This window comes from Miscanthus floridulus, unplaced genomic scaffold (assembly GCF_019320115.1).
Source record: "Miscanthus floridulus cultivar M001 unplaced genomic scaffold, ASM1932011v1 fs_227_3_4, whole genome shotgun sequence".
In the NCBI taxonomy this organism is placed as follows: Eukaryota; Viridiplantae; Streptophyta; class Magnoliopsida; order Poales; family Poaceae; genus Miscanthus; species Miscanthus floridulus.
The window spans coordinates 27,184-53,116 of NW_027096416.1; the positions used below are offsets into that span (position 1 = coordinate 27,184).

Here is a 25,933-nt window from a genome sequence, read left to right on the forward strand (position 1 = left end):
ACGTCCCTACGTCTAGTTCATCGCTGCTGCTCGTATTACTAGCACAATAAATTTATAGTAGATGTTACAAACGGGCGAGAGAGGAACGGGTCCCAAGTCTTTGGTGGAAAGAATGAACGGGTGCCGAGAGCTCGGTCGTATGCTTGAGTTGTGCTCTGATCGGTTCGAGGTTCGATGGGTTCGTGATGGTTCGATCAGGTCTAGCCTGGATCGATGTGATGCCCTTCGTGGGGCGCGCTGCTTTCCCTTTTATAGGCCAAGGGAAAGCACGTGTTACAGCGAAGGAAAAGAGAAGAACGAGAGAGAGAGCCGAAGGCCCTCAGGGTCGTCGGGTCCTTCTTCTCCTTCATGTGGGTTCCGCTGACACTGTAGATGTCAACAGGGATGGCGCCATATCGTGGGCTTGTCCGTCACTAGTGCCATGCACAGGCGTCGTCTGCCGGTCACGACGCTCAACTCTATCCTGGCAGACGTCGTGGTGAACCGACGTGCGTGTCAGTGTTCGTACGAGGGTTAGGTGGAACAGCACCGGTACACCCCGCGCTGTTCCTGATGTGAATCCCTAGGCATGGCCCGTCATGGCTACGGGTTACATCGGGACATGTCGGTCTCTTCCTTGGCGTCAGAGTTTTGACCCAGGGCCATAAGCTTGGATATGGAATGGTTGACGGTGGTATGGGACCCCATCGGGCGAGACGGAGTCCGCACCCGAGGGGTCGGGCGAGGCGGAGATCGCGGCCTCGGGGTTGGACGAGGCGGAGCCTGTGGCCTCAGCCCTCCCCCAGAGGTCGGGCGAGGCGGAGCCCTCCCCTAGGGGGTTAGACGAGGCGGAGCCCGCTGCCTCGGGGTCAGACGAGGCGGAGTCCTCCCCCAGAGGTCAGGCGAGACGAAGCCCGCGGCCTCGGTGTCAGACGATGCGGAGTCTGTGGCCTTGGTGTCGAACGAGGCGGAGCCCTCCCCCAGGGGGTCGGGCGAGGCGGAGCTTATGTGCCAGGGGTCGGTTAAAGCTGTAGTCACGCTCTTAACTGCTCGGATGAATCAATGTTGATGAACATTAGCTTCTTCTTCTCGGATACCCTAGTGTTGATCTCCGGCACCCACCGTCGTCGCGATCAGCGGCACATGCGTGCGCGCGTTGTTGGCTGCCCGCTGGCGCTTCTTTAGCTAGCGCGCACGCGTTGGCATCGCCGCCGCGCCGGGCGGGGGTCGTGGCGGACCCGCGAAAGGCGCCGCGGTCGGCAGGGGTGGCCAACTGGGCTGGGATCGACCGCGCGCGGCAGGCAGCAACCGTCAAGGATCGAGGTGGCCTGGAGCCGTGGAGACGTGACGTGCACACGTGAATTAAACTCGCGTGCGCGATGCCTAGGTAGGGTACGTGTACGTTTTCGGCATGCTTTGGTCATGCGTTGCCGGGCCTAGCCTAGGGACAGTTTGGGTGACGGTGGGTGGGCCGAAGTTTGTTGCGTTGCGTGGCAGGAACTGTTGGTTTTCAGCGGTGTTGCGTAGGCCGTTTCTGCACAACAAACCCAGTGCTACTTGCTGGGCCTGGCGCAGAACGACCTCCGGAAACTGGCCTGCTAGACAAACAGGCCCAGGACTATCATAGTGGATCCTGCTGTAGGCTTCGGCTCCGACAGCGACAGGTACGCTTCAGCGCCTTCCGTTCGTGCCCAAACCCCGATCCCAAACCTCGCAAGCGACCACAACAATGGCGACCAGGGCGCTATCCGTCTCCTCGCTCGCCTCCACGGCCTTCGCATCATTGCCGCGGCCCCGCAGGCCCTCACCTTCGCCTCCGCTCCTCCGCCTTCTCGGTCCTCGCTTCCGCGTCTCCTCTCTCTCCACCGCCGCCGCCGCCGCCGCCCCCGACGACGAGGACGGCGTCGACACCGTGGAGCAGCTCCTGCACCCGCGCCCGCCCGCCGGATCCCGAGGCCGGATCGACCGGCACATGAAGCTTCAGCGCCGCGCCGATGGCGACGCCGTGCCCGGGCCGGCGGGGCCCGGGGGCCGGAGGAGGTGGTTCCCGTACCTGGACGCATTCCGGCCCGCGGCCGGGGGCGCGGAGCTGTCCAGCGGGGAGGTCATCGAGGTGCTGGAGCCGCACATCCTCGAGGCGCGGCGGGACCGGCTTCGGCGAGCCGTTGGCAACCGGAGCTACGCCGTGTGCCTTGTGGTGGAAGGCCTCTCCGACTTCGGCAATGTCTCGGCCGCGTTCCGCTCCGCCGACGCGCTCGGTGTGCAGTCCGTGCACGTCATATCCTGTGATAGCAGCAAAAGGTGCAGAGGTGAAGAGTGAAACTGAAATGCTACATATCACTTCACTTGCATTGTTGTTCATGTGGGGGGAGGCTGGGTGCCAGGGTGTTACTCTGTACAGAGTTATCAATTACCACTACCTGTCAAAGTTAGTTGATCAAACTCAAAACTGTGAGTGGACTATGAGAATCCTTGTGTCTCTAGAGCCTAGTTTGGATTGGATGAATTTGGTGCAATCAGCAATCCCATGAAAAGATTTTAGGCTTGTGACTTGTCGAGTGGCACAGCTGCACATTTTCCACATTAGAGTTTACATACGAACTATTATCCACCAACTTTACCTTCCTCCAAAATGAGTAGTTTGCATAATACATTGCCTGCTCTATTTTGAGGTGCTGGATAGGTGATAGGTATTGTTTTTGAGCTCGTGCATTTTGTTGTACTTTATTCAATGAGCTTAAACTACATGATTGCTGGGAAATGATTGGTAGGCTATGCTGTTCCAGTCTAGAACTGTGAAAACGACCCTACATAAGCAGAACGATCCGCATTCTTAAAGTTGTCAGATTGGATACTGGATCTGTACTTCTAAAAAACTTGACCTGCAGAAGGTAAGACAACCCCTGGGCATTGTATTAAGAAGAAGACCTTCCCACACTGGTCGAGAAAACCCCACTGGATCTGTACTCTCACAAATTAATTCTCTCGTTTGGCTGTGGCTTGTTGTAAACGATCATAAATTTCCAGCCGGAACAGTATTTTTCTCTCACACAAACCAGCCAACAGTACTTCTTCACGAACCAGCAATGATACGAACCAGCCAACCGAACAGGCATGAATGTGACAAATCGTACAGGAATAAGGATTTGCAGATTACTGTTATTCTAGTGTTTTCACAAGGATCTTGTGCTTTGTTTAGAACTTTTAGCATATAGGAGTATACTGAGGAGTTGTTAAACTAGATATCCATTAAGGGTGAAAATTCACAAGTTTGACATTACATCCTTTGGAATGATAGGTTCCACTCAAGTAAACTGTTCTTCCTCATTCAAATGCTTCTTTGCTTTTGCAGGTATAGAGACAACAGGCATGTGAGCATGGGTGCTGAGAAGTGGCTTGACATTGAGATATGGAACTCACCTGCAGAGTGTTTCAGTGCATTAAAAAAGCGTGGTTATCGCATTGCAACCACTTATTTGGGAACTGATTCGGTATTTTTTTCACTCTTCAACATTTTAGTGATTTGGTATTTTTTTTCCACTCTTCTACATCTTTATCTATCGGTTTCCTTGGAAATCTATGATCCACTATTCTACATGAATTTCAGATGTCACGTGTCACTGAATGCACGATCATCTGTTGTTTTTCTGTGAAAAGCAGCAGTTATTATTTTGTACAAACAGTGAAAATAGTATGTCCAATGATTTACAGAGACAAGATGCATCTATTAAAGAAAATATTTGCTGTGAAACCGTATTGTTGGAGTGTTTGGTCAATGGTCATTATGTTCTGTCTGAGGATACCCAGAGTATAAAGTTGTGTGTCACAAATGGATTTTTGAGGTGAAATCAATGACATATGTATCAGTTTTTCACCATTCATCAGGATTTAAGTTTTCTCACATATAAGTAATATGGTTGAGGGAATAATTATGTTCCAAATTTTCTTAGGTTTGTGTCTATGACATGGATTGGTCTCAACCAACGGCTATTGTTGTGGGAAATGAGCTTAGGTATGGGCTGTTCCTTGTATCTGGATATGTATCTTTTGTTGAACTTGCATTACATTTAGAAATAAGCACTCAATTACTAGGTTGTGCTTTCCGTTGTATTTTTCTACCCCTTTATTTTTCAAAGCACATTTTTTTCTGAAAACATTTCTTAGATCTGCTTACTAGCTGTGTGATGCAGTATTTGAGTCTCTACTAACATCACTTCCCATAGCTAAACATGTAAAAACAATTCAACACCTTTTGTTTAAGCGATTCGGAAACAACAATAAAAACATCAAATGATATATAACATAGCACACTAACATGAATGACCATCTTAATAGAGGCCATAAGTGCTAAATATTTAAACAACAAAACCACTATCAAAGCTAAACAAACAATATTATATAACCAAACTCTTAAAAAAACCAATAAATAATTCTTTATTATACAAGACTAAAATCATTTAAATAACTATATTAAGTTTATGATGTGCTGCTCCTCTTGCAAAAGGAGTAGCATATGTTCCCCGGTTTATAGGCTAGCTGCAGTGCCATGAATTAGATATTGTATATCATGTACACATGTCCTGTGTTCTGGCCTTGAAGTTTTGAATCCACATGTTAGTCGCTGAATTCTTACTCTTGGTAGTAGCAGAATTCTTACTCTCATCGAGAGAGGATGACATTAGGAGTTGGGGCAATTTTCTGATTTATTTCTCACACAAATGCCATGCCAACCTGAGGGGTTGGGGATATATATTTATAGGTTGCTAGCCAGCCAAGCATATGCCAAGATGCTAGATGCTAACACGCTGTCCTAAAACAGATGCTGTCCTAGATGCTAAGATGCTGTCCTAGCCAGTCAAGGATGCTGTCCTTGATGGGCAGCAAGACCACCATGCAGCCACAAGGACCATATGCTGCAGCCCTACAAAGATCAGCCAACACAGAGACTTATCCCATCATTCTCCCCCTAAGTCTTGTGCGTCGTCTTGTAGGAAAGTTGAACCATCCTGGTCCTGGAGCAGAGATCAAGGAACTTGATCCTTCCAAGAGGCTTGGTAAGCAAGTCCGCAAGCTGGTCCTTGTTGTTGATGTAGCTTGCCTTGATGCTCTCTTCCTCCAAACAGCCTCGGATGAAGTGATACCTCATCCTGATGTGCTTACTCTGTTCATGGAAAACGGGGTTCTTTGCTAGGGCCAGAGCGGACTTGCTGTCCATCCTGAGCTCCACCGCTCTAGTGTCTCTGCCGAGGAGATCACCAAGCAGTCGAGCGAGCCAGAGCGCTTAAGTCGAAGCGGTGGAGGCCGCTATGTACTCGGCCTCGCAGCTGCACAGGTCCACCACCTGCTGCTTGACCGACTGCCAGCTAACGAGGCACTTGCCGAGGAGGAAGAGGATCCCGCTCGTGCTCTTGCTGGTGTCGCTGTAGCCGGCGTGGTCGCTGTCGCTGTCGCTGTACCCGACGAAGTGTGCCGCCCCAGGGCACCTAGGGTAGTAGAGGCCGTGGTCGAGAGTCCCTGCAACATAGCGGATGATCCTCTTCACAGCCTGCTGGTGTTCCGTCGTCGGTCGCTGCATGAACCGACTAACGTAGCCGACGGAGAATGCCAAGTTCGGCCGTGTGTGGGTGAGGTAGCGAAGGCTCCCCACAAGACGCTGGTACTGCGTAGCGTCCACCTCCTCCGTCGTGCTGTCGCGGCTCAGCTTCAGCCTCTCCTCCATCGGAGTGAGAGCTGGGTTGCAGTCGGTGAGCCCGGCTAGCTCAACGACGCGCTTGGCGTAGGCGGTCTGTCGAAGCGTGATCCCGGAGTCATCCTGGTAAACCTCGATTCCCAGGTAGAAGTAGAGAAGCCCCAGGTCACTCATCTGGAAGGTGGCCTTCATCTCTTCCTTGAATGCCGCCACCTCCACATCCTTGGTGTCGGTGATCACCAAGTCATCAACGTAGACACCCACCAGCAGAGCATTTCCTCCACTGCCCCGTTGGTAGATGGCCGCCTCGTGCGGGCTTTGCTCAAAGCCCATCCCCTTTAGTGTGGATTCCAACTTGGCATTCCACGCCCTCGGTGCCTGCCGCAAGCCATAGAGGGCCTTGCGCAGGCGGGGCACCTTGCCCTCCTTGCCGGGGATCATAAATCCCGGCGGCTGTTGCACGTAGACCTCCTCCTTCAAGTCGCCGTTAAGGAACGCCGACTTGACGTCCATGTGATGAACACGCCAACCCTTCTGGGCAGCTAGCGCAAGGAGGAGTCGCACGGACTTCATCCGTGCCATGGGAGCAAAGGCGTCGTCGAAGTCGACCCCCTCCTGCTGCACGAAACCTCGTGCCACCAAGCGAGCCTTGTGCTTGACGATGGCGCCGGCTTCATCCCTCTTCAGCTTGTACACCCACTTAAGGGTGATCGCGCTGTGGCCCCGAGGAAGGTCAGTAAGCTCCCAGGTGCGGTTCTTCTCAATCACATCCATCTTCAACTGCATCGCGGCGCGCCATGCCGCGTGTCTCTCGGCCTCAGCAAACGATCGAGGCTCGCCGTCGTCACACGCAAGGTGCAACTGCGCCTCCAGGTCGTGAGGCACTAGTCCCGGCACCGGTCGGTCGCCGAGAAGGTTCTCCATCATACGGTACCGCAACGGCTTGCCGTCGTGGTACGCGTCGATGCGCTCCTCGTCGTGAGAGAGCGGAGTAGCGAGCTCAACCGGGCTGTGCTCGACACGAGCTGGTGTTGGAGTAGACGTGCCCGGAGAGGTGCCTGTCGGTGCTGGAGTGCGTGGCGGTGCCGGCTGTGGTGGGGCCGGCGAAGAACTCATCGCAGCCGAGGTCCTGGTCGTAGTCGATGTCGCCGTACCGGACTGCCTCCCACATGTGCCGCACCTGGAGCTTTACCCTCATCACCGCAGCCCACTCGACGTAGTTGGTTTTAGTAAGGGTAGGCCACCCACCGCTAGGGCCGACATCCCTGACAACAACCTGGAGCCCGTGGTAACCACGGTACCGATCCGGGGAGAGAGAGACACGCTGCCTGTGAAGGCCGCGCTCTCCATCGACCTGTCCGCCACTGTTGCCGTGCGCACCTCCTCCAAGAGCGCCGCCGGCGCGTCCGCGCCTGTCTGGGCTGCCGCCGCGCTCGTGGGCGTGCGCGGCTGCCCACTGCGCCGCCCGCGCTCGCGCTGCCTCCCTCCCCAGCAGCTCGAGGTCTGCGTCAGTGCTGTCGTCAGCAGAAATGGAGCTGCTGATGCTGCTGCGCAGAACCTCGACCTCCGCTGCTGCCGCACGCGCTGCATCCGTCGCCGCCGCCGCTTCCGCCTCCGCTTTGGCTGCTGCCAGCTCCGCCGCTGCCAACTTCGACGCCCTTGCCGCCGCCGCAGCGGTCTCTGCTACCGCTCGCTCGCGTTCCTCTGCCGCGGCAAGTTCGGCCTCCTGCCGACGCCGCGTGCTCGAGGCGACTGAGCGCTGAGACTGTTCTGCGGACATGACGCGCTACCGGGGGGCTGCTGCGTGGGGAGAGGGCTACTTCAGACGAGCTGCGCAGAGGGAGAGGAGTTAGCAGGAGCGGCCGGAGCTGCTGTTGCTCCTAGCTGGGGCTGTTGCGAGGCTGGGAAAGGAGATGAGCAGGAGATGCTCAGGCTACCGGATAGTACGGCTCCGATACCAGTTGTTAGTTCCTGAATTCTTACTCTTGGTAGTAGCAGAATTCTTACTCTCATCGAGAGAGGATGACACTAGGAGTTGGGGTAATTTTCTGGTTTATTTCTCACACAAATGCCATGCCAACCTGAGGGGTTGGGGATACATATTTATAGGCTGCTAGCCAGCCAAGCATATGCCAAGATGCTAGATGCTAACATGCTGTCCTAAAACAGATGCTGTCCTAGATGCTAAGATGCTGTCCTAGCCAGTCAAGGATGCTGTCCTTGATGGGCAGCAAGACCACCATGCAGCCACAAGGACCATATGCTGCAGCCCCACAAAGACCAGCCAATACAGAGACTTATCCCATCACCACAAACCAAGATTTCATATATGCGATTAGATTTTTTTTTTATAATAGATTAGGAAGTTTTAAGTACCTCATTGTGGAGAGTAGTAGCATAGGCATTTATTTTCCATCATGATACGTACATTAGCTGATACATTAATATTTCACCGCACAATGAAAGTTGGTTATTAACTAATTCTTCGGTGGCAGGGGTATAAGTGATGATGCTCTAGAGCTATCAGATTTGCACTGTAGCGTTCCAATGAAAGGCATGGTGGATTCGTTTAATGTATCTGTTGCAGCTGGAATCCTCATGCACCATGCTGTTTGTGATAGAGTTTCCCGCCTGGTAAGTGCACTTTCTTCATTCTAGTTATCATCATACCTTATAGAAGACATCATAACCTCAATCCACTATTAGCAAAGTTCTATCTATCATCATATGGTACTGCTACCTTTGGCTTTCAGGTTTCAGCCAATAAAAAGAAAACTTTATCTTTGAACTTTACAATAATAGTGCTCATAGCGTCATACCTTTGTTACCAAAGGCCTGTTTATAGACCAAAGACCACTTGGTCCTGCTTTTATTGAAAACAACAGAAGTCACCTCCACCTCACTAGGAGCAACAGGCCTCTTTAGCTTTGCTTAAATTTATGCCAGTCACTTGTGCTGTTGAATCTATTCTATGTCTGATTAGGCTGTTTAAGATAAGTTGAATCTTGCAGAGAGCAGCCTCTAAGATATTGTCAGAGCCATATATTGATTGTGGATCTTATCTCATAAACTATGTTATGCTTCTAGGTGTAAACTCAACCTGGCTCTTCAATTACTATACAAGAATGACTAACACAAACTAAAACTACCAAATTTGGCATATACATGATATTTAACCTGGACTGTAACAATTCATATAGAAAACACTGTGGAGTTTAATACTGTAGCTGATTTGCAAATCTGGTCTGTTTATTGGATTGTTTAAATTGTCACCTTTGGACTCACTGGATTTTGAAGTGATCTGAATGAACCCTTTTCCCCTCCAAAGTTGGAAAGTTTTATTTTATGTTCCAATCCATATATTTTGTACGCTAAATGCACCTCCAAATGTGACAATTGTGGATTAATATTTGCAGTAAGCTAGCCCTGAACTGTCAGCAATGTTTTCAAATCGTCTAGTCGTATGGTCCTGATCAGCCGATTAATAGTGTTTTTAGTCGTCAATCAGGTCCGATTGGTCAGTGACTAGTACGTTAGTCCAGCATAGTTGTCCTGCCTACTTGCCTTGCTGCCAAGGATGTATACTAGTAAATAGAATGACTGTATAAGTATGAAGTAGTTAAGTAGTCAAGGGCCTGTTTAGCACAGCTCCTAGAAATACTGCTACTAGACTACACAGCACCAGTGCGCAGCTGCATAGTGCACTTATCATGAATTTGTAAACATAGCAAGCATCTAGCGTGGTCACTTATGGGCTAAAAACAGAAGGCCCAGTGCCCAAGTGCCCCCAGCCCATCTGGGTTGCTCACAATTTCTTTCTGTGGCTAGTAGTCCGCGAGCTAACTGGATGACTAATCGTGATTAGTCGGATGATCAGATTTAAGACGGCACTAGTTGCCTCAGAGTGATGACTTGATAATTCTGGCTGTCAGCATCTTATGTTTGGTGTTTTTTCAGGGCCATCACGGTGATCTCTTACCTGAAGAAAATAGAATATTGATTGCTGAGTTCTATCTGCGACATAGAGAAAGCACGGCTACTATAGTTCATGAATATGCCAAAAGGAAGGCAGAAAATTTTATGGCCAGACTTTGAGAACATCCTGATGCCTACTAACGCTAAGTGTCTGCTAAGAAGCTGAGTGATGTGTTTGGCAATCAAGTGTTGGATTATCTAGTGCATTTTTCTAACAAAAAACGAGGTGGTGAGTTTTTTTAACCATTCAGGGCAGCTTATTTTGTTTAATCAATTTTTATACTTTCAGTGTTCACTTTTTGTATACCACCTTATGTGGTCATCGTTGCAAACAGTAATATGAAATTCTGAATTACAAATTTCTGAATTTGGTATGAAGGCTATTTTTCTGGAGAGTATTGAACAGCCGGCTTATCAGCTAGAATCTACAGTATTTTCTCTTACAACAAAACAGTTTCAGCCGATTTTAATACTAGCCGAATAGACCCAATGATTGCTGGCAAGTGGTAAGACTGGACCCAAACCCAACAATCGAGCATAGTTGTTAACAGTTACTCATACGGTTTTTAGTGACGTGGACTTTTGCTCCCAAATTAGGTGTTAACTATGTAAGTTTTTGTTGGGATTGAAAGCTTAATGCTCTATTCGTTTGGCTTATAAGTCGTATTTTTTCAGCCAACGAACATTATTTTTCTCTCACAACAAATCAATCAACAGTATTTTCAGTCATGGCTTATTAGCTAAGCGAACATGGCATTAATATGTTTCCACTTGTTGTTTTTCACAAATGTTGGCGATGCTCCATGTCCAACTGACGGTTAGGACCGGAAGCTGGTATAACAGTATCAGTATAACCTCTAGTCTTCTGGAGGGCTGAGAACTTGAGATGTTCTATGAAGATGCCGTGTAAAAGAGCTCCACTTTGTCTACGCGAGGATGATGCGGTTGCAACGCAAAGCGGTGCAACTGGTCACGGTGGAATGCCGTCTTTAATCTCGCCACCAAACTCTGCTAGGGAAAGCTACGGACAAGGGCCTCTTGCTCCTTGGGTGTCGAGTGCAAATTGCCAAGCTGACGGCTCAAGTGGTCAAGTGGGCTGTACTCTACTTGTTCGCTTGCCTGACTCTACTTGGCCCGGGGGTGATCGCAGCAGGATAGCAAGTTGCCCGTGGGCATGCCAGGAAATTTGGTGCGGGTCGTACATAGTAATAGGTTACGCTTCTCTTGTAATCCGTATTTTCAGCTTGTTTTCTTAGCTGAAACAGTATTTTTCTCTCATAACAAATCAGTCGGAATAATGTTTTGGCTTATTTTTTCAGCGAAGCGAACGGGGCCATAGTTGCTGAAAACGACACGGTTCTGTGTAGTTTTATGCAAGCACTAAACGATGCTCGAACGGCTTTATTAGATCAAAGCCGTGAAAGCTACTGTCGGTAAAAGACACAGCCTAAGAAAAAACTTGTGTCGGTAAAACTAGTCATTCATCCCCCATTTTCATTTTCACGACACGTTCGGACGTTCCTCTCTCTTCAGGACAACTGAAAATATCCCAAGGGATCCTGCGGTCCACGCTCACGCCGTACGATCCCACCGTCCACCCGATTAATCAAATACAATCAACGGCTAATCACCCTGTTCGCTTGTTGGTTTCAACCAGCCCAAACCATCCAACCAACCGTGTTTTCCTCTCACATAAGACCAACATTAACCAGCCCAAACCAGCCCAGAAATCAACCAGCGAACTGGCCGAATGTGAAGCAGCGGAGAACCTCGCGCGCCGCATGCAGGTCATGCTGTGCGGCTCCCCGTGTCCCGGCCTCGAGGCGGCTCCACCTGGAGTTATTCGCGGCCACGCGGGGCCACTACCTTTTCTTCTTTTTTGACGCATCAGTTCAAGTCGAACTTCCCCGAAATGCCCCTGCCGGCCGCGCCCCGCCGGTGTCGGCCTCACCGCACCAAGTCGGACGCCGACTGGCGCAGGGGCGTTTCCGTAACCCCGCGCCCCAGCCCGGTCGCTTCCGCAGTTCCGCCGTCCCCGTCCCCGTCCCCGTCCCCGTCCCCGCATCGCGCCTCGGACTGCTGGACCATGCCCCGTCACGGCCTCGCGTGGATGGTCGGTTCTGCCCCTGGCCCCTTGCGGCCTCGCGGGCGCGGCGCACGCATCCGTCTGGTGCCTATCTGGTGCGGGCCGTGCGGCTCGATCCGGCCTGACGATTCCGATCCCCTCCCGTCCACCATCCCGTCTCGGTCTCTCGCCCTCCACGCCGGTGACCGGAGAAGGGGCCGCGCAGGCGACGCCCACGGCCACGGAGACGGCAAATCGTTCCCCACGCTCCGGCTTCGGCCAGCCCCGCGGCGACGCGCCAGGTAAGCCTCGGTTCGCCGTCGTTCTGTATCTCCCGCGGGAATGGATGCGCAACGCGTGTTCAATGGCGTCACCGTCACCCTATGCTACTTGGCCGCGAGACCCGTCTCCTCCTCTTGTCGAGTGGAGAATGCCGAGATGACAGGAGCTAGCGCTCGAGTAGCGCTTGCGCCCAGTGGCGGAGCGTGCAGCCCAATCAGGGGGGGGGGGGGGCATTTTGCAAGCACACGTGCTGAACAAGAAGACACCTTACGGCAGTCCGAGACCTTTGTAGGCTGGCAAGATCTATGTTGCGGCATGCCAAGTGCAGAGCCGTCTACGGTGGAGAGATGTGACTAATTGTTGTGAGCCACGGAGACACTGCCACTTTGATGAAGAAAAGCAGAAAGTAATAGAGACTGAATGTGGATTGCGTTGTTTGCTATGTCTACGGATGGACTGGTTGCTTGCATGCTAGCTGCCTTGACTCTGCACTATTATTAATGGCCTTGTATTTGTATTTCTATACCATCTTAACAGTATATGGACTTCAGAAAATTTACAGAGCCAAACCGTAGTTGCTTGCTGCACGCAGCTAGTACATAGCCTGCCCCCTCTAGGTTTCCTAGGCGACATTGGGGTTCGCCTAGGAAGCATTTCGTGCTGTTGGTTCGAGCTTTACAAGTGATAGTGAAATGTTGGTTTTTCAGATATATGAATGACAAAGGAGGACTTTTCCTGCGCTTATGTCGTTCCTATGAATTTTCTTTGATTGCCAGCACTGGTAACCAGTCAATGATGACTGCCCAATAATTTAACTTTACCATTTAAAAAAAAAAAAAACAGGATTGAAGTGGGCATGAGAAGGTGGACATCGTTGCTCTAGTGATTTGATTACAGGAGATGGTGTTGGTGTTTAAGCAGCACCGCTGCACACACTCTGCGAGCTGCATTTGCATCAAGGGCCACCTCAGTGAGGATGCTCTGTACCTTGTCTTCAAACACATGAACTGGAACCCGAGGCTGATTGCTATCCTGTCATGTGTGTGCAAGTGGTTTGACGAGGTTGCCAAGCAGGTGCTGTGGAAGGAGTTCTGTAATGCAAGGGCTCCAAAGATGATGCTGGATTTGCATTCAGGTGGCAGCCACATTGTTGATGGTAACTGGAAAGCGCTGGGGAAGCTGCTCATCTATTGTAATGGCTGCACAAAAGGGGGGCTGTTTAATAACATCCATGTTCCAGGCCATTTTGTGTTCAGGACACGCTTTTCTAGGACTGCGGGCAGGAGTTTCCTGCCTCTGCCATGTAAGTCGGACGTCCTGTATGTGTCAGATCCATGCGAGCATCTTGATCAGGGGGAAGAAGGTGACTTGGGTTTCTTCCGAGGCATCTTTAAGTCATTTGCCACTTCAAGGGTAAAGAAGATGTTGATTGAGAAGCAGGCTAGGTTTCATCCAACGGAGTTGTGCCCTTATTGTAAGGCCAAGCTATGGAACATGTTCCAGGAAAATATGATTCCAAGGAGTGCTTCCGCTAGGCTGGGTGCCTATGATGATTCTGTCGAGTATTTTGTATGCCTGAATGGACATGTTATTGGACTTGGTACCCTGCTACCACTCTCGGACTCGGAGGAGGCAGCAGATGAGTAATCATCAAGAACATGAATCAGGTATCATATATTTTCTGTTGATTATTTGTGAAGAATAGATAGATTCTTTATATGATGTATTAAAATATAGAAACACAGGTAGGCCTTTTCCATGGCAGATTTCTTCTTGAATCTTTTGTGTAAACATCAAGTTTCATGTGCAGACATGTCTGGATATACATAGACTGATTGCCGTTCAATATTACTATATTAGTTTGTGTTTGCATACACTCAATGCTTAATCCTATTTATTTAATGCATAACTTGCTCAATATTTCATATCATATACCAAGATTTTCTCCCGGTAAGCTGTAACTCCCAAGGAACTTAGCATAAGCATGTTGGGATATCATATCACATAATGCTTATTTGAGATTTTATTTTAGGAATTTTTTACATTTAAAAAGGAAACATTACTAGCAAAACTATTCTCAAGGGTCTCTATGCTTATTTCGTAATGGCATCAGAATTATTGAATCGATTCTTAGAATCCCAAATTTTTAACGCGCCCCCTATCTGTTTCTGGCCCCCTTCTGTTTGGCCCTACTTTTAAAGTTTATATATACTACTTGAGATTTGTATGGTACATCAAGTCACAATTAGTGATAACCATCTTCATTTTATAAGTGGCAGCACACAAGTTTTGGGAGGCAGTTTGCTTATGAACACCCAAAAAAAAATCACCATTCCAATTCTCACTTCTGGTACTTGAAAATTATGAGAGCAGTCAATCTGTATTGATGATATAATGCAGTTTTTTTTTAATTCACTTTAATCAAATATTCACATGACAAGCATTCCTTAATATAAATCTAGATGTACTGGTTAATTTTCAGAAGAGCCATATTGTCTGGCCAATTTGTTCTCTTATTTATTTGTGAAAAAATTATGAGGAAAACCTGCATTGCTGATATCCTGTTTTATTTGTGATTTGCTAGTTTTCGTTGCTTTATCTACTTAGACCATAACAAGTTAACAGCATTTGGCGACAAGGTAGCAGACTCTCTCAAACTAAAGGGTGTCAGAGCTGTGATCTAGTATTCACTAATAATAGATAAAAATGCAATGTAGTGACATATGTAGGGTAAAGGCAGTCCAAACGGAAATTCTTGTTCTGGTAAAGTGAAACAAACATGTGTTCTGAACTGACTCACCTTTTGTTGACAGGTTTCGAAGATTGAAGCCCTGGGCTTGTGAAATGGTACTGAATCTTGGTTGTGACTAAAAGAGAGTGGGATGACATTGGTTCAGCAAACTGTCGCAAGAGAAGAATCTGTGATGGGCTCCGCATCGGACTGCAGCTGTGTTCTTCAGGGGGTCTCTTGCATCAGATTGGAAAAAAAATGAGCTATTTTATAGTGTCTCTCCATTATTTATTGATATGTCATTACTTGTTCTTGTAACTGGAATCAAGACACTGGACGCTACCCTCTTGCCTGTTTAGGCATGTTCGCATCATGTGTAGTGAGATGTTCTATTTAGCGAGACGTGATGTTAAATTTGTGCTCATGATATTCATGTGCTGTTGTCCTTACTGTGCTGTTTCGGTTTCTGGTTACCTGTAAGTGGGCTGGGGCCTGGCCAGCCTTGAACGTCCAAATCGGTCGTTCAACTGGAGCCAGGCCCGAGCCAGCCTCCTGTTCGCGTTCGGGTCACCTCCTGGTTTAGTGCCGGAGGTGGAGGTGGAGGTGTCGTTGAACGAGCTGGTGCTGCACGACCTCGACGACGAGGAGCAAGGGTGGGCATACCGGCTTGTTGACGACGAGTGGAGGAGGCGGAGGGCTCGCCGCGTCCGCGGCCGCGGCCATCGCCGCCATGGCCTTCCTCGCCACAGGAGGCGTGGCGGTGCCCTTCGCAGCCGCCGAGGCCGAGGCAGCGGAGGCGCTGGCGGCGGCGGCATCCTGGCGCGAAGATGGGGACGCGGAGGCGCGTGCGGTGCGCGACCTGGAGGCGGCGGCGGCGGGACGCGAGGATGGCGCAGCTCTAGTGCGTGCGCCCACGAGCGCGCGGTCGGCCATCTCCGGCCACCTCCCCGACGGCTTTCCTCCTATGCTTCGACGAGCTCATCGGCCTCGGCACGCGAGCTATGTCGCTACTCCGCTCTGCTCCTCCCGTGCACGGAGCATCACCATCACGCCGTCGAGCACCAGCATGTCACGCGGCAGCTCGTCCGCGTCAAGCTGTCGATGGCTACGGCGCTGGTCATTTGTTGTATGATTTGTGGTCACTATTCAGTGGCTAATATATGATTTGCGTCGTCGGTCATGGCGAGTGGGGGAGGAGGAGCTGAGTTGCTCGGTCCTTCTCTTCCATCCACCCACCACCTATTCGACACAACGCCTTGAAAGCTCTAGTTTGGTTTTGGTGAATTGATGAAACTCTAAGTGCTAACCTAGTTTATCAAAGTGATCATAAGATAGGTAGCACATTCCAAATGGTAAAGCAAATGAAGATCATGACATGATGATGGTGATGTCACGGTGATGATCAAGTGCTTGGACTTGAGAAGAAGAAAGAGAAAAACAAAAGGCTCAAAGCAAATGTATAAATGGTAGGAGTTATTTTATTTTGGTGATCGAGACACTTAGTGAGTATGATTACATTTAGGATCGATAGTCGTACTATTAAGAGGGGTAAAACTCGTATCAAAATGCGGTTATCAAAGTGTCACTAGATGCTCTAACTCATTGCATATGCATTTAGGATCTAGTGGAGTGCTAACATCCTTGAAAATATTTGTGAAAATATGCTAACACATGTGCACAAGGTGATACACTTGGTGGTTGACATATTTGAGCAAGGGTGAAGAAGATAGAGTTGAAAAGGAGTTAGTCACGCTGGTCACGCAGTGACCGGACGCTGGGGTGCTGCGTCCGGTCAGTTGAAGCTGTGAAGACGCTGGCGTCGGTCTTCGACCAGACGCTGGGTCACTTCGTGACCGGACGCTGAGTGGGTGCGTTCGGTCCCACTGACGTGGCAGTGCACAGAAAAGACGTTGAGTGACCGGACGCTGGGTGAGTCCAGTCGGGCATGACCGGACGTGTTCGGTCGTGATTTTTTTGCTTATGGTACCTTACTGGAAATGACCGGACGCTGGTGTTGGTGCATCCGATCACTTCGATGCAGCGCGTCCGGTCACAACTTAAATGTGCTGATGACCGTTGAGATCGGGCGATCAGCGTTTGAAACAGGGGACACGTGGCACACATCACGTGACCAGACGCTGGGGTCCAGAGTCCGGTCGATCTGACCTGCGCGCTCGGTCGCCCCGTGTTTAGTGCAATGGAGAGCCCAACGACTCTATTCGTGGGGGCTCTCTATTTAAGCCCCATGGCCGGCTCTAGCTCACTTTCTTGGTCATTTACATTGACATAGCAACCTTGTGAGCTTAGTCAAAGCCCTCTCACTCATCTCCATCATAGATTCAACATCTTTTGTGAGATTGGGAGAGAATCCAAGTGCATTGCTTAAGTGTTTGCATTTAGAGGCACTTGGTGTTCGTGTTTCGCTGCGGAATTTGCTTGTTACTCTTGGTGGTTGCCGCCACCTAGATGGCTTGGAGCAGCGAGGATCATCAAACGGAGGTTGGTGATTATCTCTGGGTCCAATCGTGGTGATTGTGAGGGGTTCTTGACCTTTTCCCGATGGAAAGCCAAAAGGTACTCTAGTGAATTACTCGTGGCTTGTGTGATCCTTATCTTATGTTGGTTGTGTGGCACCCTATTGAGGGTTTGGCGTGTGATGCTAATTAGCACGTGAACCTCCAAGTCAGTGAATCGCCACAACGAGGACTAGCTTGCCGGCAAGCAAATGAACCTCGGTAAAAATCATTATGTTATCATTTGATTTCGAGGTGATTGGTCTTCTTGGTATTCATTCTTGTGATTGATTGGTTCACTCCTCGACTAGGCGGTATAACCATCTTACTCACTCTCTTTATATTATCACAAACTAGTTATCAAGCTCTTTAGTGTAGCTAGTTGTGAGAGCTTGTTAGTTTGGTTAGTGTGACTCTTTAGTTAGCCTTGAGAGCACACTAACTTAGTATAGTGATATAGCCATTGTGTGGTTATAAACTATAGAAATTAGAATTGTGGTAGGTGGCTTGCATTTTTAGTAAGCTAGCGCAACACTCGCTTTGCCTTATAATTGTCTAACCGGTTTGTTAAGTGTTGTTGTAGAAAATTTTAATATGCTATTCACCCCCCTCTAGCCATTAGGACCTTTCAAGTGGTATAAGAGCCGAGGTCACCGTGACTTGAGGGTTAATAACCTTCAGTGTAAAAATGGCTCAAATCAACAACACCAAGAAGCCACCCCAATTTGATGGCTCAAATTATCCCTATTGGAAAGCTAATATGACAACTTATATCAAGTCAATCAATACGAAGGTGTAAAAGATGGTAAGACAAAGATTGAGATTGAAGATGAAGAGGCTCCCACCGCCGCCAAAGAAATGCTACTCCAAAATAATGGCATTGCTCTTAGTGTCATCCATGATGCTTTGGATGAGAGAACTTTTGAGCAAATCAAGAACATTGAGAGACCTCATGAGGCATGGAAGAAATTAGAGGAATCATTTGAGGGCACTCAAGCCGTGAAGGGTGCAAAGACATACATTCTCAAGAAAAAGTTTGCAAGCTTCAAGATGAAGGAGGATAAGAGTGTACCAGAGATGTTTCATAGGCTTTAAGTGCTTGTCAATGATCTTAAAGCACTTGGAGAAGAGGTTAAGGACAAGAACTTCTCCCATAAGTTCTTGAGATGCTTGTCTTCAAGATTTGGCACATTGGTCACTATTCTAGTGAGTAGTGGTTTGGACACCATGACATTAAACCAAGTATTGGGAGATATAATGACCGATGATACATATAGAGATGATGATGAGAAGAAAGAAAAGAAGGAGAAGAAAGATGAGAAGAAGGATGAGAACAAAAAGAGAATGACATTTAAGGCCACATCATCCAAGGGCAAGGCAAAGCAAGATACATCAAGTGAAGATGATGGCTCATGGGATGATGATGATGATGAGAAGATGGCTCTCTTTGTCAAGAGATTTGAGAAGTTTATGATGAAGAAAGGATATTGTGCTAGAAGGAAGAAATCTTCATCCAAGAACAAGGAAGAGTCAAGAAGGTGCTTCAATTATGGAAGCAAAGATCATCTTGTTGCTCAATGCCCATATAATAGCGACAAAAATGATGACAAGAAGAACAATAAGAAGGACAAGAAGGAAAAGAAAGAGAAGAAGAATAAGATGACCTTCAAGAAGAAGGGTGGTTTATATGTGGTCATTTGGGATAGTGATGCTTCCTCAAGTGATGATGATGACAAGACCACCAAGAAGAAGGCACTTGCAAGCATTGCTATCAATGAGAAACCTTCTCTCTTTGACACTCCATCATGCTTCATGGCTAAGGCCACTAAGGTATAAATTTATGATGATGGAAGTGATGAAGAGCATGATAATAAAAATGAAAATGAAAATGATAGTGATAGTGATAATGATGAACCTACTAAGGATGAACTATTTGACATGCTAGAAGATGCTAAAGAACACTTTGGCATTAAGAGAAGGGAATGCAAAAGCTTGCGTAAGGAACTAAAAGCCCTTAAGCAAGCCTTTGATAAGCTCAATGCATCTCATGAGAGGCTAGAGGAAGCCCATGAGAAGTTTGGCAAGACTCATAAGAAGCTTGAAAAAGCCCATTCCTCTTTGCTTAATGAACAAAATAAAAAGAAGCATGTTGAGACTTGTGATGTAGGCTTAACTTGTGATATAATTGATGAATTATTATATATGCCTATCACTATTGCTCCCACTAATCCTTCTTGTAGCACTTCTACTTTCACCTTATCTAGTAGTGATGGTTTCACTTGTGATGCCTCACTAATGGTTGAGAATGAGACCCTCAAGAAGGAGGTCAATAAGCTCACTCACACCTTAGCTAAGGCCTATGGTGGTGAGGACCGCTTGCTTATGTGCTTGGGTAGCCAAAGAGCTTCTCTCTACAAAGAGGGATTGGATTATACCCCCAAAAAAGATAAGGCGGCCTTTGCTCCTCACAAGACTAGTTTTGTGAAGAACAATTATCGGTTTTGCATTAGTTGCAAGTAAGTTGGTCATGTAGAGCAAAAGTGCATGAACAAGAAGTTACAAGCTAATGTATCCTTTATTAAGCTTGATTCTTTCTATGTGCTTACCAAAGGTGCAAATAGTGTCAAGGCTAAGTTCATTGGTAAACCATGGATGGGCTCAAAGAAGAAAGCCATTTAGGTGCCAAAGAGCTTGGTCACTAACCTTCAAGGACCCAAGCAAGTTTGGGTACCTAAAAAGAATTAATCTTCTTTTGTAGGTCAATTACAAAGCCGGAGGAAGGCATTAAGTTCTTGATAGTGGGTGCACTCAACACATGACCGGTGATGCAAGAATGTTCAACTCAATCAACGTCAATGGCAATGATGGTTATGATAGTATCATATTTGGTAATAATGGCAAAGGCAAGGTCAAGGGGCTTGGTAAGATTGCAATATCAATGACATGAGCATTTCCAATGTGTTGCTAGTAGAGAGCTTAAACTTTAATTTGCTATCCATGGCTCAATTGTGTGATCTTGTATTCAAATGCATATTTGGGGTATATGATGTAGAGATCATAAGTGTAGATGGCTCTAACTTGATCTTCAAAGGCTTTAGATATGAGAATCTATACTTGGTTGATTTTGATGCTAGTGAAGCTAAATTATCTACATGTTTGTTCACTAAATCTAGCATTAGTTGGTTATGGCATAGAAGGCTTGATCATGTTGAAATGAAACAATTGAATAGATTGGTTAAGCATGACTTGGTTAGAGGCTTGAAAGATATTATATTTGAAAAGGATAAGCTTTGTAGCTCTTGTCAAGCCGACAAACAAGTTGGAAACACCCATCCTAAAAAAGCATGATGAGCACTAGTAAAGCATTTGAGTTATTGCATATGGATTTGTTTGGGCCAACACAATACACTAGCATTGGTGATAACAAATATGGCTTTGTGATAGTGGATGATTACACTAGATATATTTGGGTATTCTTTCTAGTGGACAAAAGTGATGTGTTTGCAACATTCAAATCATTTGTTAAGGGCATTCATAATGAATTTGAAACAACCATCAAGAGAGTTATAAGTGACAATGGTAGTGAGTTCAAGAACACTAGAATTGATGAGTTGTGTGATGAATTTAGAATTAGACATCAATTCTCGGCTAAGTACACTCCACAATCAAATAGCCTTGTTAAAAGGAAGAATAGAACACTCATTGATATGGTAAGATCTATGCTTAGTGAGTACAGTGTGAGTCAATCTTTTTGGGCCGAAGCTATCAACACGGCTTGCTATTGTAGCAACTGTCTCTATTGTCACCCATTGAAAGAGAAGACACCATATGAGCTCTTGAATGGTAGAAAGCCCAACATTAGATATTTTCAGGTCTTTGGTTGCAAATGCTATATTTTGAAGAAAGGCACTAGATTGTGTAAGTTTGACAAGAAATATGATGAAGGATTCCTACTTGGATACTCAACCACTAGCAAAGCATATAGAGTTTGGAATTTGAAAAGTGGTACTCTTGAGGAAGTTCATGATATTGAATTTGATGAAACCAAGGGTTCACAAGAAGAGAATGAGAACTTGAAAGATGTTAGAGGCATTCAACTTTCAAATGCCATGAAAAACATGGATGTTGGTGAATTGAGGCCTAGGAAAGTGAATGATGATGAAGATGATCAAGTGCAAGTGCTCTCTAACTCAAATGTGCAAGATGATATAACTCAAGCTAGCACAAGTGGCTCTCATGACAATGAACAAGATCAAGTGGCTATTACATCATCTCAATCCAATGATCAAGTAAATACAAGCAATCAAGTTCCAATGATCCAACCAACAAATATTGCAAGGGATCATCCATTGAACACTATAATTGGAGATATTTCTAGTGGTGTACAAACAAGATCAAGATTGGCTTTATTTTGTGAGCATTTCTTATTTGTGTCATCCATTGAACCAAAGAAGATAGATAAAGCATTGAAGGATGTTGATTGGGTGAATGCTATGCATGAAGAGTTAAATAACTTTACAAGAAATCAAGTATGAGAATTAGTAGAGAGGTCAAAGGGACACAATGTAATTAGAACCAAATGGGTCTTTAGAAACAAGCAAGATCAAGATAGGATAGTAGTAAGGAACAAAGCAAGATTGGTAGCACAAGGCTATACACAAGTTGAAGGTCTTAACTTTAGAGAAACATATGCTCCGGTTGCTAGATTGGAAGCAATTAGAATCTTGCTAGTCTATGCTTATGCCTACAACATCAAACTCTATCAAATGGATGTCAAGAGTGCATTTCTCAATGGTTATATCAATGAAGAAATATATGTTGAGCAACCTCCTGGTTTTGAAGATGACAAGAATCCCAACCATGTGTACAAGTTGAAGAAATCATTGTATGGCTTGAAGCAAGCACCTAGAGCATGGTATGAGAGATTGAGGGACTTTCTACTCTCTAAAGGGTTCATGATGGGCAAGGCTGACACCACTCTTTTCATCAAGAAGATTGAAAAAGATTTATTTATATTGCAAATCTATGTTGATGACATCATATTTGGATCAACCAATTAAGATTTTTGTGAAGAATTTAGAAAGATGATGGCTAATAAGTTTGAGATGTTCATGATTGGAGAGTCAAGTTACTTCTTTGGTCTTCAAATCAAGCAATTGAAGAATGATATATTTGTGAGTCAAGACAAGTATATCAAGGACATGATCAAGAAGTTTGACATGAGTGATAGCAAAGCCATTAGCATACCAATGGGAACAAATGGTAATTTGGATAGTGATGCAAGTAAAAATATGGTGGATCAAAAATTGTATTGGTCTATGATTGGAAGCCTACTCTATATGACCGTATCAAGGTCGGATGTCATGTTTAGTGTATGCATGTGTACAAGATTTCAAGCCTCACCAAGAGAAAGTCATTTGAAGGCTACAAAGAGAATATTGAGGTACTTGAAGCATACATAAAATGTTGGTTTGTGGTATCCCAAAGGAGCAAAGTTTGAGTTAGTTGGTTACTCCAACTTAGATTATGCGAGATGCAAGGTCGAAAGGAAGAGCACCTCGGGCACATGTCAATTGTTGGGAAGGTCACTTGTTTCATGGTCATCAAAGAAGCAAAATAGTGTTGCATTATCAACCGCCGAAGCCGAATACATATCCACCGGTAGTTGTTGTACACAAGTACTTTGGATGAAGGCCACTCTGAGTGACTTTGGAATTAAGTTCAAGAAAGTGCCATTGCTATGTGACAATGAGAGTGCAATCAAGTCAACAAATAATCTGGTTCAACATGCAAGAACAAAGAACATTGATATCCGCCACCATTTCATAAGAGATCACCAACAAAAAGGGGACATTTACATTGAGAGTGTAGGCACCGAAGATCAACTTACCGATATATTCACCAAGCTATTGGATGAGAAAAGATTTTATAAGCTAAGGAATGAGTTGAGCATATTGGATTTCTCAAATATGTGTTGATGCACCCCCACTTATATAACATGCCTCTTCTTCGAGCAATTCAAGGTAAAAGTTGATTGACATAGCATACATCCTTGCTAAGGATTTGTTTAGTGCATCTAGACATCTTTCACATTTAATAGGCTCATTCATGAAAATCAAATAAATTTGATGATTATATGGTACCACTATTACTTCTATACTTATTTTGATCTAGTGGTAGCATATGACATGTTTGTGGGCTTGTAAACCTAGTGTTTGATCTAGAAAATGAGCTCTAAGTGTTTAACTCAACATGATACAAGATAACTCTTATTTGGAGGTATGAAGAAACTTGTCCTTAGATCAAACCGAGTTAAATATCTTTGACAAATGATCTACATTGGACTAAATTTGGGAAATTGATTCTCACCCCATTGATTGACATTGATAAATCTCAACCTATCCACATTTTGAACCTTTGTGGTCATTGATAACAAAGGGGAAGAAAAACAAAGATATTAGTGATATTAGTACGATGGGAAGAAAAACAAAGATATTAGTGTACTAAGATAGTGAAAAGACAACAAAGGGGAAGAATTTGACATAGGGGGAGAGATATGACAAATGAAAGAGATCAATTAAAATTATGAGCACACAAGTAGGGGGAGCAAGCTCATGACCTTGTATGGTGCATTTGAATGTGCATTTCATATGTTTGCTTGCATGACACAAGTTTTAAATTTCAATATCTATGCTTGTGTGGTGTATGCTAGTTGTAGGTTTGAATGATGAAATAAAAATCTAGCATGCATAGTGAAAGGATTAAGATGCCCAAGAGGAGGGGTGAATTGGGCTAATTCGAAATTTCTTTGCAATAATTAAATCCTAAGGTTAGCCCAGTTAACCCCTTGTGCCTAGAAAGTATTTCTATTGATCTATCGCACAAAAGTTTAGCAACCTATGTTCCAATCCTACTCTAGCATGGTAATTCTATGAATGTAAATGATAAGAATTGAATTGCTAAAAGTAAATGCACAAAGTAAAGAGAGAAAGAGGAACGTGACGATGTTTTGCTGAGGTATCGGAGAGTCGCCACTCTCCACTAGTCCTCGTTGGAGCACCCGCGCAAGGGTGTAACTCTCCCTTGATCCACGCATGGATCAAGTGCTCTCTACGGGTTGATTCTTTAACACTCTGTCGCGGTGAATCACCCACAACCGCTCACAACTTGAGTTAGGTCATCCACAAGCTCCGTCGGATGATCACCAAGCTCCTAATCACCACCAAGCCATCTAGGTGATAGCGATCACCAAGAGTAATAAGCACGAACTCTCACTTGACCACGACAATCCTAATGAGAATGGTGGATGCACACTTTGCTACTCTTGCTTTTACTAATGAGGGCTTTCTTTGGAATTCTCAAATCTCAATCACCTCACTAGGACCTTGCTCTTCTTGGCACTCTCAAATGTGTTTCTCAATTATTGGAATGAGCAAAAGTACCCCCACACACGAATAGATGAAGTATTTATAACCATGGCTGAAAAACGAACCGTTATGTGCCTCTACAGGGTGATTGGATGCTCCGGTCATGTTGACCGGACGCTCCGATCAGTTCTCCCCGAACTCTAGTGTTTAAGTTATGACCGGACGCTGGACAGCGTCCGGTCAACACTGACCAGACACGTCCGGTCATGATTTTCTCTCTCTGGAACCTTACTGGAGTCGACTGAACGCTGGGACTCAGCGTCCTGTCACTTCACCTCTCAGCGTCCGGTCGCACCAGACGATTTCACCTTGATCAAATGAACTGACCGGACTCTACGCCAGCATCCAGTCACCCTAGAGCCAGCGTCCAGTCAGTATTTGACCCTCCATTCACTTTCAACTCTAGATCATATATGAATAAAGTTTGTTCCAATAGATCTAAGGGCTTTTTAGGAGCTACCTAGTGCTAGATTAGCAAGTGTGCACCACACCTAACTCACTAGACTCACCTAGGTTAAGCTACCCGTCCATACCTCCCTTAATAGTATGGCCAAAGGAAAAACAAAGTCCTAAACTACTCTAAGTGTCTCTTCAACTTCAATCGACACTTAGAACTAGTCCATCCTTAACCTTGTTGTCTATCCTTTGAAAACCAAAATGATTTCCATCGTAGGGGCATGACCACCATGATAGCCCAATCGATCTCCATTACCATGACCTAACTTAATTGCCTCTATAAAACACACGTTAGTCACATTAATCACGTATTGTCATTAATCACTGAAACCCAACTAGGGGCCTAGATGCTTTCAATCTCTCCATTCTTGGTGATTGATGACAATACCTCATCGAGTATGTGAAAGAGTTGAGGTTTTTAACATGCTTGGATCACATAAGCTTTTGTCAATAAGAACAAAAAAGTTAGACAAGCTTATATGACCCAAGCCAACGTAATGTACTCTAAAGGTATGAAATAAGCATGAGTACAAGTAATAAAGCTCATTTGCATCGGAGTTAAACATGGAAGCAAAGCAAATAAGCATAACACAAGTGATATGACATATACAAGATTCAAATTAGAGAGCACACATGTCCAATATTATGATCACGTAGATATCACTATACATAAATATAGTTTGATGCATAAAAGTAAACACACAAATGCATAATAGTGTATCACACATAAAAACCAAATAGAATACTAAGCGCCCCCTAAGTCTAACATACTCGATCCCTCTCCCCTTTGGCGTCAAACACCAAAACCTAAGGATC

General features: G+C 46.1%; 2 protein-coding genes across 3 annotated transcripts; both read left to right on the forward strand.

The window, feature by feature from the left end:
- Positions 1-1,675: 1,675 nt before the first annotated feature.
- On the forward strand, positions 1,676-10,322 carry LOC136530890 (uncharacterized). Of its 2 annotated transcripts, none has more exons than XM_066523601.1 (5): positions 1,676-2,280; positions 3,332-3,470; positions 3,930-3,991; positions 8,164-8,302; positions 9,626-10,322. In XM_066523601.1, exons 1-5 carry the CDS (start codon positions 1,709-1,711, stop codon positions 9,761-9,763), a joined length of 1,050 nt encoding a protein of 349 aa, XP_066379698.1. In that variant the 5' UTR covers positions 1,676-1,708; the 3' UTR covers positions 9,764-10,322. The 2 variants fall into 2 exon arrangements, with proteins under 2 accessions (XP_066379698.1, XP_066379699.1); XM_066523602.1 differs by lacking the exon at positions 9,626-10,322 and adding an exon at positions 3,691-3,821 and having other exon boundaries at positions 8,164-8,299.
- A 1,433-nt stretch (positions 10,323-11,755) lies between these two features.
- LOC136530888 (EID1-like F-box protein 2) lies at positions 11,756-15,168 on the forward strand. The gene is made up of 3 exons (XM_066523600.1): positions 11,756-12,010; positions 12,834-13,657; positions 14,804-15,168. Exon 2 carries the CDS (start codon positions 12,891-12,893, stop codon positions 13,635-13,637), a length of 747 nt encoding a protein of 248 aa, XP_066379697.1. The 5' UTR covers positions 11,756-12,010; positions 12,834-12,890; the 3' UTR covers positions 13,638-13,657; positions 14,804-15,168.
- Positions 15,169-25,933: the final 10,765 nt, after the last annotated feature.